This window comes from Rhinolophus ferrumequinum, chromosome 19 (assembly GCF_004115265.2).
Source record: "Rhinolophus ferrumequinum isolate MPI-CBG mRhiFer1 chromosome 19, mRhiFer1_v1.p, whole genome shotgun sequence".
Lineage (NCBI taxonomy): Eukaryota > Metazoa > Chordata > Mammalia > Chiroptera > Rhinolophidae > Rhinolophus > Rhinolophus ferrumequinum.
Genome location: NC_046302.1, coordinates 16605924 through 16623565, shown reverse-complemented (window position 1 = coordinate 16623565; position 17642 = coordinate 16605924). Strand labels below are relative to the sequence as shown.

General features: G+C 41.0%; 1 protein-coding gene across 2 annotated transcripts in view; it reads right to left on the bottom strand.

Moving 5' to 3' along the window:
* The window catches only part of COLEC12 (collectin subfamily member 12), a 180172-nt gene that overhangs the window by 129168 nt on the left and 33362 nt on the right, over window positions 1–17642 (bottom strand). Inside the window, exon 1 of one of the 2 annotated variants that reach the window (XM_033087702.1) lies at window positions 8025–8235. The exons of the other annotated variant lie outside the window; for it this stretch is intronic. Within the exon in view, the coding sequence (XP_032943593.1) occupies window positions 8025–8145 (121 nt within the window). The 5' untranslated portion in view covers window positions 8146–8235. Of the gene's footprint in view, window positions 1–8024; window positions 8236–17642 lie in introns of those variants that run through there. 2 annotated transcript variants of the gene reach the window in all.

Here is a 17642-nt window from a genome sequence, read left to right as displayed (position 1 = left end):
ATCTGTACAGTTAATAAAGCCATGCAGATAGAAAACTTAAGCCTATATTTACATTTCAGTGTAAAATGTAAGAAGCAGTTTTGATATGACATTAATTTATTTTTGAGACATGATAGTCCCAGAAGTGACTTCCAATCCTGACACATTCAGGTTTTTTTTGTTTGTTTGTTTGTTTTTAAAGATTTTATTGGGGAAGGGGAACAGGACTTTATTGGGGAACAGTGTATACTTCCAGGACTTTTTTCCAAGTCAAGTTGTTGTCCTTTCAATCTTAGTTGTGGAGGGTGCCATTCAGCTTTAAGTTGTTGTCCTTTCAGTCTTAGTTGTGGAGGGCGCAGCTCAGCTCCAGGTCCAGTTGCCGTTACTAGTTGCAGGGGGCGCAGCCCACCATCCCTTGTGGGAGTCGAACCAGCAACCTTGTGGTTGAGAGGACGCGCTCCAACCAACTAAGCCACCCGGGAGCTCAGCAGCAGCTCAGCTCAAGGTGCCATGCTCAATCTTAGTTGCAGGGGGTGCTGCCCACCATCCCTTGCGGGAATCGAGGAATTGAACTGACAACCTTATGGTTGAGAGCCCACTGGCCCATGTGGGACTCGAACCGGCAGCCTTCGGAGTTAGGAGCATGGAGCTCTAACCGCCTGAGCCACCGGGCCGGCCCAACATTCAGCTTTTTTTGGAGCAATGTTTTTTGTTTCTGTTTTTTGGGGGTTGGGAGATGGGAGTACACAGTGCTTTTCTACATCTAGGAAAATACTTCCTTTGATTTGTCACGTTTTGTTTTTACTTTGTCAGTTTAAGCTGCTTTTATTTATTAAGATATTTTTTCTTATATATTATTTTAAAATGGAGGCCAAATCTGACTCATTCCCCTCTTCTTAAGACATTCACAGTTGGTTTCTTCCAGTTGAAATGGTTTTCCTACATGATGTTTGCACTTTGAGGTGAATGTGTACTAAAGTAATCAAACCTGACCAGGGCAATAATTTTCATACGGAGAATAGGATGAAACATGTGCCAGAGAGTGCAATAACATGCACTTGGTTCTTTCAACGTGGCACAAAATATGCATCAGCAGATTCCATTTAGTGAAGATTCCAGGGAGCCCGAGAAAAGACATTGTCAGTCTCTACTAGGTTATAGCTATTATTTCTCAACCTTGTTCCTTTTAACTTACAGATGCTACCTACATTATAATGTAAAATCGTATTCATTTGAATACCAATTAGTCACATTTATGAAAATTCTGATAAAAAATGACATTTATACTATATAAATATGACATCTTTTACTATACTATAGAAACTGACATTTACCTTTTTTTAACAGAACAGCTTCATTGGGATATATTCACATACCACACAATTCACCTATTTAAAGTGTTCAATGTTTTTTAATATATTAATAGAGTGATGCAACCATTACTATAATCAATTTGAGAACATCTTCATCACCCCAGAAAGAAACAAAATTTCTATTAGCAGGCGTCCAGCTGCTGTACCTCCCAGCCCCTAGTAACCACTAATCTACTTTCAGGCTCTATAATTTGTCTGTTCTGACATTTCATATAAATAGAATCATTTTATGTCTGGTTTCTTTCATTTGCATAATACTTTCAAGGTTCATCCATGTTGAAGCATGTACCAGTACTTTCTTTTTATAGCTGAATAATATTCCATTTTATGATTATACTACATTTTATTTATCCATTTCATCAGTTAATAACATTTGAGTTGTTTCCATTTTTTGGCTATTATGAAGAATGCTGCTATGGACATTCATGTGCAAGTTTTATGTGGACACATATTCATTTCATACCTAGGAGTGAAATTGCTGGGTCATGTGAAAACTCTACGCTCAACCTTTTGAGGAACTGCCAGATTGTTCTGACATTTATATTTTCTTATCTATGTAAACAAGTTTTGTGAACAAATTCAAATGCAAAATACAAAAACTGAAATATTCTGCCTCTTTTCTAAAACAACTTCCAAACCTTTCAAAATGTTAGCATTATTTGCAAAAACTATTTACTGTGTTAATTGCAAATTATTCTGTCTCATTAGATCAAGTCCAATTGATCTTATGCACATTGCAACATTATATCAGCCATTCATTTGTATCAATGAGCAGCCCTAAAAATAATCAAAAAGGTATTTACTTCATTCACATTTCCTTGACTTCTCCCTAATCATCCTGAATTATTTTACCCGTTTACCTTCATAATGTAACGGCCCCAGAGCCCATAAGCATGTCAATAGACTTCATCTTTAACAGTTTACCTTCATAGTTATTCCTGATCATTTGTTCTGGTTTATCTTCCCATGTTCAAGATACTGATTATTTATGGGCTCCTCTGGCTCAAGCGATTGGAAGGAGTGACTTCCTCCTGGATATTACATGGCCCATAAGTCAGAAGTCATATGTTGAATCTCTCCCTATGAGAGACTGTTCACGCTGTGCAGATGACACATGCATCCAGGCCTTCTCTTTGGCTTAGAGCCTTTGTCAACCAACAAAAAGGGTATCTTTTAGTAAATCCTGTTTTTCCAAACATAATTCTGGGCCAGTCATGGTTATACCTTCTAAGAGATACTTATACCAGTGGCACCATCCTACACGGAGCGAGGTCTTGCTCCTCTAAGCTGGATCTGATTTCATCCAAAGGCAATCGGATATCCCTTCAACTTCCCCTGAGGCATCATGAACCTTCTCCATTTCTCATGGAGGTAAAGGCAGAGCAGAGCAGCCTACCACTTCTGGAAATCCACCCACAGTTCCTGCCTGGCGTGCTGGCTGAATGGAGGCCACCCGGTCTGGCTTCTCAAATAGAATCTGATGACTTCGCCAGATCAAGTGAAACAGATCCACCACAGAGTCACTCCAGGAAAAACAGCGGACCGTAACCTCAGCTCACTGAGAATCTGGTATACTGCTCTTTATAAGCCACTGTCAGAGTAGGAGGGGCTCATCCCAGCTTCTCCTTTTGCAAAATTCACCCCTCCATGTATACCTGACAACATCACAAAGAAGCAGTTTCTAGTGCTTGGATCTTTTACTAATATATAAACATACAGGTAAAACTGTAAATGCAGGTCCTGTCCTCTCTGATTTTACTAAGCATAAAGATACAGATTACTTCTTTTTTCCTCTAGCAAAAACTATCAATAATGTAGTCATATAGGAAGAAAAACTCCATCCTTAATTATTAACTTTTAGAACTCTTTTCAAAAACAGCCAGCAGTCAGTGTAAACTTTAATTTGGGGGTGGGGGTGAGGGAATCTGACTTTGGGGAATAGTGTGCATGAAAATACGTATCTAAAAAGTTTAATGTGGAATGCAACACTGCTATGACTGAAAAACAGTAATTCTGCTGCCTCCAAACATCCAAGTGGTGGCCACAAAGTTTGTCTTTCTCTACAGCCTGTCTGTATCAATACCTTTGTCTCTCTTGAAAATATTACTTTGTGTAGTAATCTTTCTTTTAACCACTTTGTCGTCATCATGGGATAAACACAATAGAGTTTCCAAAATGAACTGGGGAGCTTGAGGTTGTCTAGATAAAACATGACTGACTTTGTTTGGCAAACGAGTGCTCACAAAGGGCCTGATCCTGTAATCTTTGTGTTGGCAGAACACTGCTGTAGTATAACTTGGTTTGGCAAACCTTGTGTAAAAATAGGACCCTTGACTTAAGATACAGTGTAAACAGACTGACTTCCTAAAACCCTCAATGGGTATGTGGTAAGTGAATGCTTAGGCAGCAGACTCTGCTATGGAAAACTAAATTAACTTGAAATATAATTTGTCTCTTCTTTATGTGTTTTTCATAATATATGGGCAGCCACATCCCCACCCCCAAAATCACAACTATTGTCCAAATTCCTGCAGAGTCCAAAGTTGCAGATAATCTTCAACTACTGGGGGACTCTGAATAAACGGAGATGTCTGTGAGGCCAATGAAGTTGTGAGTGGCCAAAAATAAGCATAAATTAGAACAATTAAGTAAATGAAGTAAATTAAGTAAATGAAAAGAAAGTTGTGGGGAGAAATTTTTTTTAACAGATTCTGTTTCTATTATACAAGTACAAAAACCATTTTTAAAAAGTTTAGTAGATTTTTAAAATACCCAATTGAAATTAGATATACTGTACCTAAACCTAATGAAAATAAAGTAATTCCTCTTGTTATATTGTACAGAGGAATAAATTCTCTAGTTTTTTTTTTAATTCTATTTTCATTGAAGGAATATTTTACATTTAGTATATGCACAAACAATAACAAGAATTAGTGGCCAGATATACCACTATAAAATAAGGTCATTTTTCTGCTTCCAAAGAAATGACACCTGGGGGAAATAGGAGAAACAAATACTGTTTACTCCAACTCATCTCTTTCATTGAAATCATAGTGAAGTGCATCTATTAACATTTTTTAAAATGTAGACTATATACCTTTTAAAAAACAATTATCTTTTAGGGGTGGAGAGTTAAAAGACTTTAACTCCCTAAGTTACACATTTCTACACCTAAATTGTCATAGCAACTGTGTATTATCTCAGCAATCAGAAAAAAATGTCAGCGAAAAATAACTCGAGTGTGGGAGATTTTCTCTGAAGCTGGTTCTTGCCATTGTTGTTTACACTCTGAATAGAGACAGACATCAAAAGTACCAGCGTTCATGCTGAAGGCGACCTGTAGTACCACGTAGACAAACCCGGAAATGCTGTTAGTTGCACTATGAACCACCACAATGAAGCTTCCTGAGCAAAGTGTCACAGCGGTTCCCACACTGAAATGTTTTTCCAGAGTGTGGGGAACACCGCTATGCTCCCATAGAGGTGCACCACTCAGATTTCCCTTCAAGACAGAACGAGCTGTGACCTCCAGCAGCTGCACCTTTGGGATCTGCTGCTGTGCCCCTCCCTAGGCCATACTGTCCTGGGTCTGTTCCCAGTCAACAGCAGCAACAAGAGATCAAGGTCACGTCTTCCTGACACGGTTTATTTCTAACAGACAATCTCTGCTCAGGGCTCCCCATCAGCCTGGTTGAGACTGTCTCAGGGCTGCACTGCAGTCTGAGGCTCTTCCTACCCAATCCTTCCTTCCTCCCCTCTTTTCTGCATCACAGTCTGAAGGCTCGCCCTGCTTATTTCAGCTCCCTCACCCCATTATCTTTCTTAGGCATTTCCACCAATAAATCCCTTGCACGTCACTTCTAATTCTGTCTAAGCTTCTGCTTTCTAGAGGACCCAAACTAATGCAGCCCCCTTGGGACCAACCTATTTTCTTGTGAAAAAAATGGGATGCTGCACGAGGATTGGAATACCTGTAGCATACACAGAGACCTTCGTTTACATATTTTTTTATTTTTTTATTACAGTTGACATACAATATTACTTTCAGGTATACAACATAGTGATTACACATGTATATAACTTATCAAGTAATCATCCTGATAAGTCTAGTACCCATCTCACACTATACGTCGTTATTATATTATTATTGACTATATTCCCTATGTTGTATTTTATATCCCCATGACTGTTTTTGTAATTGGCAGTTTGTACATATTAATTTCTTCTCTTTTTTCTCCCAGACCCTCCCCACCCCCGACCCCAGTCTGGCAACCATCAATTTGTTCTCTGTATCTATGAGTTTGTTTCTGCTCAGTTGTTCTCTTTTATTTATTTTTTGATTCTACATATAAGTGAAATCATACAGTATTTGTCTTTCTCTGATTAATTTCACTTAGCCTAATACCCTCTAGATCCATCCATGTTGTCACAAATGGCAAGATTTCATTCTTTTTACATCTTAATAATATTCCATTGTATATATGTACCACTTCTTTCTTATCCATTCATCTATCAATGGAAACACAGATCTTTAAATGAGAATGTCTGGGCCACTTTATCAAAAGACCTTGTACTCTCCTGCTCAGACCTGGCTTCCCCTCTCTACTGCAAAGCAGTTCATGGTACCTTGATATTAACTTTAGTTTAGCTGTAACCAGGAAATGTTCTTCTTTTAAAAAAAAAATACGTCCCCAGAAACTACATAACATTTTGAAAATAATATTGTTATTGTAAATAATATTATTAAAAAATAAGTTTCACTGGGATATTTCTTATAATGTAAAAAACTTTTACTTATAAAATTTCATTTTATCTCCTTTTATTCTCACGTCAATCATGTGTGTTAGGTAACTCATTTAATTAATAGAATATTTAGTGAAGAACTTGGGCATAAATTGCCTTCTCTTGCATTAGTAGACATTTACGTTACATGAAGGGACAACACTGACAACAAAACTATTGATTAAAATATAAGAACTTTCTTTCCTTTCAGTTTTATTTTAGTGGTAAAATGCACATAAAATTTACCATCTTAGCCATTTTAAAGTGTATAGTTCAGTAGTATTAAGTACATTCACCTTGTACAACCAATCTCCAGAACTCTGTTCATCTTGTAAAACTGAAACCCTGTATTCATGAAACAATAACTCCCTATTCCCCTGGCAACCACCATTCTACTTTCTATGAATTTGACTATTCTAAGTAACTCTCATACAAGTGGTATCCCACAGTATTTGTCCTTTTGTGACTGACTTATTTCACTTAGCATAATGTTCTCAACGTTTCCTTGTTTCATAGCATATGAAGGATTTTTTCTTTTTTTAAATTCCTCCCTTGGTTTCCACACTCTCCTGGTTCTATTCTCACCTCTAGAACATCTCTTTTCAGGTGGATCATCGGATCATCTTCTATCCACTTCTTTAAAGGAGACAATCCCCAGAGTTCTGCCCTTAGCCTCCATATGCTCCCTGCCGGTGATCACATCCATTCTCATGTTTTCCACTCTCGCATATGTTCTGATCATTTCCCCTTCTGTGTCCCCCAGACTCACATCTTACTGACCACTGGACATTTCCACCTAGATGTCAGAGGACGTGTAGTAGGCCAATAATGGTCCACCAAAATATCAGCTCCTAATCCCTAAAATCTGTAAATGTAAACTTAGAAAAAGAGTCTTTGCAGGGGCGACTCAGTTAAGGATTTTGAGATGAGATTATCCTAGATAGTCTGGATGGGGCCTAAATACAATCACAAGTGTTCTTTTAAGAGAGAAATAGAGGGACATTTGACAAACACAGAGAAGACGAGGTGACCACAGGGGCAGAGATTGGACTGATGCGGCCAAAAGCCAAAATAGAAGCCAGTAGCCAAGAGAAGCTCGAAGAGGCAAGCAACGAATTCTCTCCTGGAGCTTCCAGAAGGAACCAGTCCTGCTGACACCTTGATTTAGGCTCAATGAAACTGATTTTGGACTTCTGGCCTTCAGAAATGTAAGAGAATAAATATCTGTTGTTCTAAGCCACCAAGTTTATGGTAATTTGTTATAGCAGCCACAGGAAACTATTCATTTCCTGAAACTGCCATAACAAAGTGCCACAAACAGGATGACTTAAACAACAAAATTTATTTCTCATAGATCTGGAGGCCAGAAGTCCAAGATCAAGGGGTCAGCTTCTTCGGAGAGCTGTGATGGAGAATCTCTTCCATGCCTCTCTCCAAGCTTCTGCTCGTTGTTTGGCAACCTTTGGCATCCCTTGGCCTCTGCTGCATCACCCTGACCTCTGCTCGGCTTTACATGGCATTCTCCCTGTGTGTATGTCCTCCGTGTCCAAATTTCCCCTCTTTATAAAGACAACAGTCATACTGGATTAGGACCCATGCTAATAACCTCATCTGAACTTAATCTGCAGACCCCATTTCAAATAAGGTCATATTCACAGGCACTGAGGGATAAAACTTCAACATCTTTGGGGGAATACAATGAAACCCATAACAGTCTATTCTCTGGCTCCCCCAAATTCATGTCCTTACCACATGGAAAATACACTGACCTTATTACTACATCTCCCAAAGTCTTAATCATTCCATCATCAATTCTAAATCCCAAATCTCATGTCAACATCATCGGCTCCGAGTCCCAAATCTTATCATCTAAATATCCAGATCAATTACGGGTGAGACTGGGGACGAGGTTCATCCAGGAGCAAAATTCCTCTTCAGCTGTGACATTGGACAACAGATCGTCTCCTTCCAAATTACAATGGAGGAACAGGCACTGGATAGGTATTCCCATTCCAAAAGGGAGTAAGCAGGTAGGAAAATGGGAGGGGGGGGGCTCTGTGTCCCAGCAAGTCCGAAAACTAGCAGGGCAAATAGCATTAGAGGTAAGGTTTGGGAATGATCCCCTCTGGCTTGATGTTCTGCCTTCCAGGCCCACCAGGATGGCAGCCCCACCCCGAGCCCAGGGTGGCAGCTCAGACCTCTGGAACCAAGGAGGTGGCCCTGATCCCCAGGCCTGAGCTTGGCAAACAGCCGTCCAGCCACACCCTCACTGTTCTCTCCAGAGTACACTTGCTCATTTTTTTGCAATATGGATAGGCTGAGAATTTTCCAAATCTTCTGTTTCCTTTTTTGTGTAACAATTCCTTCTTCAATTTATTTCTGTCCTCTCAAATTTTACCAAAAGCAGGAAGGAGAAACTAAGCTGTGCTTTCAACATTTTCTTAGAAATCTCATCAGCTAAATATCCAAGTTTATCACTTACAAGTTCTATTTTCCATTGAACAGAACACAATCAGCCAATTCTGCCACTTCATTATAAGGATTGCCTTTCCTCCCCTTTCAAATAACATGTCCCTTATTTCTGTCTGAGACCTCATCAGAATGGCTTTTCACATTCATATTTCTAGCAACATGATGTCCATGACGATATATATATTCTTTAAGATGACAGAAGCTTTCTCTACTGCTCTCCTCTTCTTTTTCTGAGCTCTCACAAAAATCGCCTGTAATGTCCTCATTTCTACCAACAGTCTCCTGAAGACATTCAAGGCTCTCTCTAGCAAGCACCTCCGAACTCTTGCCGCCTCTACTCATTACCCAATTCCAAAGTCACTTCCACATTTTTAGGTATTTGTTACTGCAGCACCACATTTCCTGGTAGTAAAATCTGTATTAGCTTCCTAAGGCTGTTTTTGTAACAAGTACCAAAATCTGAGTGATTTAAGCAGCACAAATTTATCCTCTCACAGTTCTGGAGGCCAGAAGTCCAAGATCAACGTTGGTTGGTTCCTTTTGAAGGATGTGATGGAGAATCTCCTCCATTGCTCTCCTAGCTTCTGGTGGTTTTCCGGCCATCGTTGGCATTCCTTGGTTTGTGCTACATCACCTTGATCTCTACCTTCATTTTCACGTGGCTTCTCCCTGTGTGTCCTGTGTGTCCAAATTTCCCCTCTTTATAAGGACACAGTCATACTGGATTAGGCCCACCCTAATAACTTCATCTTAACTTAATCTACAGACTCCATTTCCAAATAAGGTCATAGCGACAGGTACTGGGGGTTAGGACTTCAACATCTTTTGGGAGGACACAGTTCAACTCATCATGAGTACCTCAAATTCAACATGTACATAATATAATTAATCTTCCTTCAGGGAAAAAAAAATGTTGCTCTTCCTATACTCCATTTGTGAGATGGCGACACCACCACCATTGTTCCACTTAGACATCTGGGAGTTATCCTTGATGCGTTGCTTTCCTCTGAACTCTACGCTCAGACGTGTTAATTTCACCTTCTAAGTATTTACTGATTTTTATCAGCATCTCTTTAGCTGAAGCCTTTAGGTTAAGACTTTAGGCCCTTATCACCTGGGCTACTGCAAAACACTCTTACCTGCTCTCCCACCGTCAAGTCCCTCTCTTTGCAGATTTCAATCATATATGTTGGAAACAACCGTGTACAATTCAAAATTTTTCCTAACACAGTCTGTGCAAGTGTTGATGCCAGTGCAATTCATTCACTCGATAATATGTATTCTTTTTAACACTGGATCATGCATAGTGCGGACATTCAAAGATATGCAACATTGTTCTTTTTCTCCAGCAACTTAACAATGTAGGTGTGAGAGAAGACATCATCTTAAAAAATAGAGAAGAGTGCAAGGCAGTACATAACGAAATGTTTCCTGAGCTCCTGAACTGCATGAACTGCTTCCTGTTCACCCTGGAAACCCACTGGCCTCACACAGGGCTTGCCATGTAGAAGACACTCAGTAAATGTTCATCACTGACCTCATTCAAGACATCGCATTATATACGCAACAGCAAAACCGTACCATCTGAGGTCTTCCATGCGATTTAAAAATAAATTCCCCTATTGAAACAAATATTATAACAGTATTTCTAAGAACAGGATTTTTACCAATAAATGTTTCATTTTGGTAGAGGGCACGTCTTAGATATTACACAAAATGGTGTTTTACACACCACTAGTTAAAGAGATAGTTGTATCATAGAGGAAAGATATCAGCTTGACTTTTGCAACTTCCCGATGTCTGGCTGTCCCTGGAGCATCTGTAATATTTGTCTATATCTCTGATGAGACATTTTGTTATGTACAGCCTTGCACTCTTCTCTGTTTTTTTTAAGATGATGTCTTCTCTCACACCTACACTCTTAAGTTCCTGGAGAAAAAGAACAATGTTGCGTATCTTTGAATGTCCCTACCATGCATGATCGAGTGTTAAAAAGAATAAATATTGTTGAGTGAATGAATTTCACTGGCATCAACACTTGCACGGATTGTATTAGGAAAAAATTTTGAGTTGTACACTGTTGTTTCCAATATATAAGAGTTAAATTAGGAGCTTGGGTAAATCTGGCAGACTTGGTTTCAAATTTCTCCCACCTACTAGCACGTCACATTGGACAATTTTTACAACCTCTTGAAGCTTCAGAGCTTCATCATCAATAAAATGGGATCCCTCCCTTTAGTTCCTCCTTTAAAGAACCAGAACCCTTACTATAGTACGTATTCGTTGAGAGAGGCAGGTAATGTATGGCATGGTACCTGGCCCAGGTAAGTGCTCGCTAAGCAGTGACTAGTATCATCAACATTATCATTTTTCATTCCTTTAAAGTTTTGGTTGCTGCTTCTAGAAACCTCCTCTTCAGCAGCATCTCCTCGTTCTCCTCCTCCTCACAACTACCATCATCAAAGACTATTTCTTAAGAATCTTATTGCTTCCAGGTGCTGGCTCTGGCAGAATTCTGTGGGATGCAGAAGACCAGCTGATACTACCCTTGACAAAACCAAAAATATTCCCAATCCAAGCCAGAACCCAAAGACTGGCTCTCCAGGACTGCCTTGCAGATTTGTTTTGTTAATTACTGTGTTCTGCCAATACCTTTTTCTGCCTTGGATTTCTCTTCTATTTAACGTCACATCTGTTACTCCTGCTACACGAGCACGTAAGGGCCTTGGCATTACACTTCCAACCAGAGCACCAGGCTGCTGTGGAGGGAGGTAAGGACACTGCCTGTGTCCCCCCAAACAGTGCCACTCGGGGATGCAATGTCAGAAGTCCTAACCCATGGGAATTTGAAGCTAATATTCTACAAGTTGAAAGAATGTAACCAAAAGACATCATCCTAAAAACCAGCAGGAAACTAGAGTTACTTTTTCTTATACTGCCAAATCCATCTTCTGATACACAGTAGAACTTCTGAACAACAAAGACAGGTCTCTGGGGTTTGGTGGTTTATTTTTCTCTTCCTCCACCCCCATCCAGTCCAACTTCCCTACTTAGAAATGACAGTGAATTTAGCAAGCAAGAATTCTGAATTACTGTCATATGATTATATGGGCTTTTTTTAGAGATCAGCAAAAACAGGAATGTGCTAGGAGATACAAGAACAAGATCCATTCCTGGCCAGTTTGGGGAGCTCTAGAATTGGGGAATTAATCAAGAAACGAAAGAGGAGGGAGAAGTAAGGAGAATAAAGAGGAAGAAGGAAGAGAATGATGAGAAATATGAATAAGAAGAAGGAGGAGGAAAATTCATGCCCCGTATTGCCTGTCCCCCAGCACACACGAAGCGCCCAGAGCTGTCTGTTGGGAGTGAGGAAATGGGTGTGTACTAAGGGTGTCACTGGGGAACTTCACAGAATACAGTGCTTAGTTCTTCCTCATTCTCAACCTCTAAATAATACCCAGGGTTCAGGCCTTAGCTCTCATCTTCTCTATCTACACCCTGTTCTTACATAATTGCATCAAGTCACTTGGCTTTACGTGGAAGGCTCCTAATTTTTATCTGCAGCCATAACTTCCCCACTGAACTCAGACTCATGCAACTACAAGGTCTGACGATTAAGTTCGTGAACTCATCCTAGAAAAAGTGTTGCATACCTCATTGTTGAATATCACTACGGTCACCTTCGAAGTACTCCCCTTGGGAAGCTATGCACAGATGCCAGTGCCTAGTCCACCCTTCAAAGCAATTTTGGAACTCTTCTACTGGAATGGCCATTAGAGATGTCATCGTATTACCCTTGATGTCCTGAATGTCATCAAAATGTCTTCCTTTCAATATTTCCTTTATCTTCAGGTAAAGAAAGAAGTAATTGGGGGCCAGATCAGGTGAGTAGGGAGGGTGTTCCAATACAGTTATTTGTTTACTGGCTAAAAACTCCCTCACAGACAGTGCCGTGTGAGCTGGTGCATTGGCGTGATGCAAGAGCCATGAATTGCTGGCGAAAAGTTCAAGTCATCTACCTTTTTCACGCAGCTTTTTCAGCACTTCCAAATAGTAAACTTGGTTAACCTATTTGTCCAATTGGTACAAATTCATAATGAATAATCCCTTTGATATCAAAAAAAGTTAGCAACATCATTTTGACTCTTGATTTGGTCTGACAGAACTTTTTTGGTCATGGACAACTGGCTGACTTCCATTGTGCACTTTGATGCTTTGTTTCAGGGTCGTATTGGTACACCCATGTTTCATCACCAGTGATAACATGGCCCAAAACATCATCTTGCTTCTCCAAAAGGTCTTGGCACACTTCGACTCTCCTTTGCTTTTGTTCATCAGTGAGCAGCTTCAGGACTATTTTTACACACACCTTTTTCATGCCAAGATTTTCAGTTAAGATTTTCCTGTTTCTCTATCAATGTTACTTGGTCTGCTATGCTTCTCACAGTCAGCCGACGATTCTGACATGCCATTCAATGAATTTTTGCAATGTTTTCGTCAGTTCTGCTCGTTACTGGCTGCCCTGACTTCTCTTCATTGGTGACATGTTCTCTCCCCTCAGAAAAACGTTTAATCCATTTGCACACTGCCATTTTCTTCATGGCATTATCCCCATAAACGTGGACTAACATGTCCCTGATTTCACTTCCACTCTTGCCAAGTTTAACAAGAAATTGAATGTTTGTTCATTGCTCTAATTCAAGCTCAGACATTCTTGCGACAGCACACAAAAAACACGCAACAACAATAATGAACACCATTCAGCAAGACACTGCCACACATCGACACAAACACAGCTGTGAGACACTGATATAGCAAGGTTCTGAAACCTTACTGAGCTGTTTGTACAGTGCCGCCCGTGTAAGCGCATGGTGGCAAGTTTGAAAACTTAATTGTCAGACCTCGTATATCTCCCTGGATGTATAATAAGCATCTCAAAATTGACATGTTTAATACAAAATTCCAAATCTGCTCCACTGTTAGGCTTCCCAATGTCACTGTTCCCCAAGCGGCTTAGACCAAACATCTAACATCCTTGAGCCCACTCTTTCCTTTCCACCCATATCAGCAGGTCTGATCAGCTCTGCTTCTAAAATACACCTTAAATCTTATCACTTATCATCACCTCCAGGACTACCATTCCAGTCAAAGACACCATCGCACCCATCTAGTCCACTGACACAGCCTCCTCCAGGTCTCCCTGTTTCCATACTTGCGTCCCAACCCTTCACACCCCATATCCACTTTCCCATAAAGGAATCGTTATGTTATGTAAGTCAGACCACACCACTTCTCTACAAAGCCTTCCTACAAAGGCTTTCCACAAATCCCAAAGTCCTCCCCATGGACCCCAGGCCTAAACATACTCTAGCCCCGCCCATTTCTTGACCTCATCTCCTCTATTCTAGCAACATCTGGCTTAGTTCTGTTCCTAAAACACTTCAGGTTGTTTCCACCTCAGGGACTTTTTACTTATCATACTCTCAGGCTATAATGCTTCCCCTAAATCACAGCATCCATCTCTTTATTCCTGTCTCTGTCCCATCGTCACCTCCTCCCAGAGGCCTTTCCTAAAGGCTTATCTAAAACAGCCATTCCCATTACTCCCTAGTCCCTTGTCCTGGTTTTTCTCCATAGCACCTATTATTATTTGAATTTTTTTAAGCTTATTATCTATCTCCTCCACCTGCCTGAGGACAGGTATTTTCTATCTCGTTCTCCACTATATTCCCAGAGCCTAAAACAAAGTCTGGCATATAACAGATACTCAATAAATGTCTGAACAAGTAAACGTTAAGCCATTGAGATTGGCCAGAATGGGCTTCCTATAATAGGAATTTTGAATTTCATTTTCAAAGAGATGAAGGATACATGTTGGCTAGAATCATACTTGAAGGTTATTAATGTTCCTGATCTTACTCATGTGCAAGCATCCTTACCTATCCCCACTAGCAGGGCCAGCTTTTATGAACACAGACTACACATGCTTCAGATGGTGCCTCTGAGCCAGACAGAAACAATGTTAAAAATCATTGTTTCCCATTCCATGACTTGTGTGTTAGCTGGATGGAAAGCTACACTGGCAGATACATAGAAATGAAAGGTATTATAATGCTATAATGTTATAAAAATAGCACCACCTATTTTAAATGACACAATACTTAAGTGTATCAGGCACGCCCAGGCAGGGTGTGAAATAAGACTATGTGTCAGCCCTCAGGTGGGATTACAGAGCACGTCGCTGAAGGCTGACTGGTTTAAGAGGGACTTGCAATACATTATATGGAGCATTTTACCACTTTTCAGAATTGAATTTAGCCACAGAATTGAGAAGCACCATCTGACTCCCCCCTTGATCATGCCTCGTAGAGGTGGGCATGACAGCATCAAAAGCCGGCAGGCAGACTGTATCTGTGCTCAGATCCAATTCTCAACGCAGAATTACTTTGCTGTTATGTTCTATTTAAGTGTTAATGAAATACAACATTGATTTCCATTGTGCACACTGCTTAGTTCTACACCCTTCATACAAACCACAAACCCCTCGCTGGTCTAAGTGCCAGAAAGCACTGGGGAGCTTGGGCCATTAGTGTGCCATAAGCAACTTGTGCTCATAAACCAGGCCCACACGCTTTGCACAAGGAGGGGAAAGCTGCCTAGAAACCTCCTCTGGAGAAAAATACTCAGCACTGGCTGGGCTCTCCCTTCCATGCTGGAAACGGCAGAATGACTTCTAAGTTACCAGTGATCTGTTCTCCACACTTCACTGGAGCCTTCCCACACCTCTGCTCAAGGTCACCAACCCACTCTGCGTTAAATGCTCTCACAGCTTACTGGAAACCCACTGGCGGCTGACACAGTGTTTTGAGAACTATGTAATCTTCAAGATTTCCAGCAGGCACATTCTCTCTTCCAACAAAGAGCAGATTCTGAGCTGTGGGCTGTGGGTAGTGGTCAACCCTCGGCCACTCACTATTTTGATTCTGGAGAGATCGCCCATGAGGATCAAAGGTTGCTGGGATGGCAAGATCAGCTTTCCAGCCAGAAAGTAAAAATAAAATACAGGTGGTAGGGAGGGCAGTGCTACGTAGGCATGTCCGTACTGCACAACCCTGGGATGGCAGCTCCCTCTCTCTGGTCAAGTGGTTAGCCATTCTGCCTCTCTGAGAGTAAGCCTGAAAACACCTTCAAGTTCTTAAATATTTCACTGCTCTCTGGCAGTGTTTTCACAGGCATTTTGTTAGGATGGTGGTTTGCTCGTGTCCCCAAGAGTTTTCTCTTGGCAAGGATCAGTGCAGCTAGGTGACTGCTCTTCCTCTTAATGACCCTTAATTAGATTATATTTAACAGCATGGACTGCACAGCGAGACCTGTTGATCTGCAGACAAGGAGTGGCTTACCCTGTAAATTAATAGGCCTGACTGGGATTATGGAAGCTAGCTGTGTAAACGCAAACGGAGCCCCCTAAGCCAACAGTCCTTGGCCTGCTGACACAGCTGCACCAGAGTACCCAGTCACTGGAGCGCCAAAGGATATTCAGTTACAGTGAAGAAATCATAACAAAGACAGGAAACAGATCAGCACACTCTGGATTTAACACCCCCCTCCCCCCCGGGGAACTCTGCTGATTTCTAGGCTGCAGATGTTTTAAACCCCGCCTTGAAGAATGTCCATGTCACATGCTCAAGTTGACAGAGCCCAGTACAGTATTTAAGCAAGGCATACATATTCAGAAAGCAGACCAAAATTACACTGCTTAGAGTTCCTCAGCTCTGACATAAAGGTGGGGCAACTGTTAGAATCTATAAAATCCTTTGGTGGAGTTTGCTGAGCTGTCGGGCAATAGATGCCCACAAAGCCTGGTGTTTATTTACTTAAAATAAGGTGTAAATGAGGCCAACTGGACTCTTCCATGAAGACCTTGCTAGTCCCTACATTTGTGGGGTTTCTCAGCTGTTTCCTACTTTTTGCTATTCTCAGCACTCCACACCAAGCGGCATAGATTGAAAACAAGCCTTCCTCATTCCGCATTTTTAAACATCCCTGCCAACAAAAACGGGACCCTTGACTGTTTAGAGCTTATGATTAAGGGGATGGCATATCTTACTGGCAGGATATAGGTCGTTTTTCAAAAGTTACAGTAGAGTTTGCAGAATTGGAAATGTATCTTTTAAAATTATTCTGACTGAGTTACATAAATATGTCTCAGGCTGCATAAAGATGTGGTTTGCCAGAGGCACATTTTCTCTGTGGCAAAGGGACCAACTGTACCCTGACAGAAAAGAGTTCTGACAAGAGGACTATGGAGGTTAGATAAATGTAAAGCCCCAGAGTTGGAAAAAGAGAAAAATGTTCAGCACACTTTGACTTTTTTTTTTTTTTGGTCTCATTTGTAGTTATTTTACTATCTTAAGTTGACCTTGTCAGGACCCAAAAACTCTATCATCAGTTTCCAAATCTATCCTTGAAACATCCTGCTGAGAACATATTTTTGTTTCTCATGTTAAGAAAGGAATGATCATTTTAACTACTACTGAATCAAGTCTCATGTTTGAACAGACACAGATTTCTGGTGATTTAGAGCAATTCTCCTTTCTCCACCTGAGTTCACAGACTTATCCAAACAACTGAGAATATATGAGGGTGGGCCGGGGAGGAGGACAGGAGGGTAAGCTGCCTGAATTATCTAGGCTGGCCCTCTCCTCCAGCTACACGCATCAACTGTCCCTTGATTGCACAGCCCGACTTTCTGACTGCAAGCCTTTACTTCTGTGAATGGGTGGCCGTGCAGGACCTAGGAGCTGATGATAACTCACTTATGGGGTAGCTAGGACCACTGTTGGACAGTTCCACCTGTTAGAAAGCCCCTCCTTATTTTGTTTGGACCTTTTCTGTCGCAGCTCCTGTCCAGCAAAATTTATCAGCCCAGATTCTCTCCTCGTATGACCACTCCCCGAGACTTCTCTTTCCAGATGACGCCATTTCTCCCAGTTTCCTTTCTGCTCCATCACTGCACCGGATGGGGTTGTCACTTTG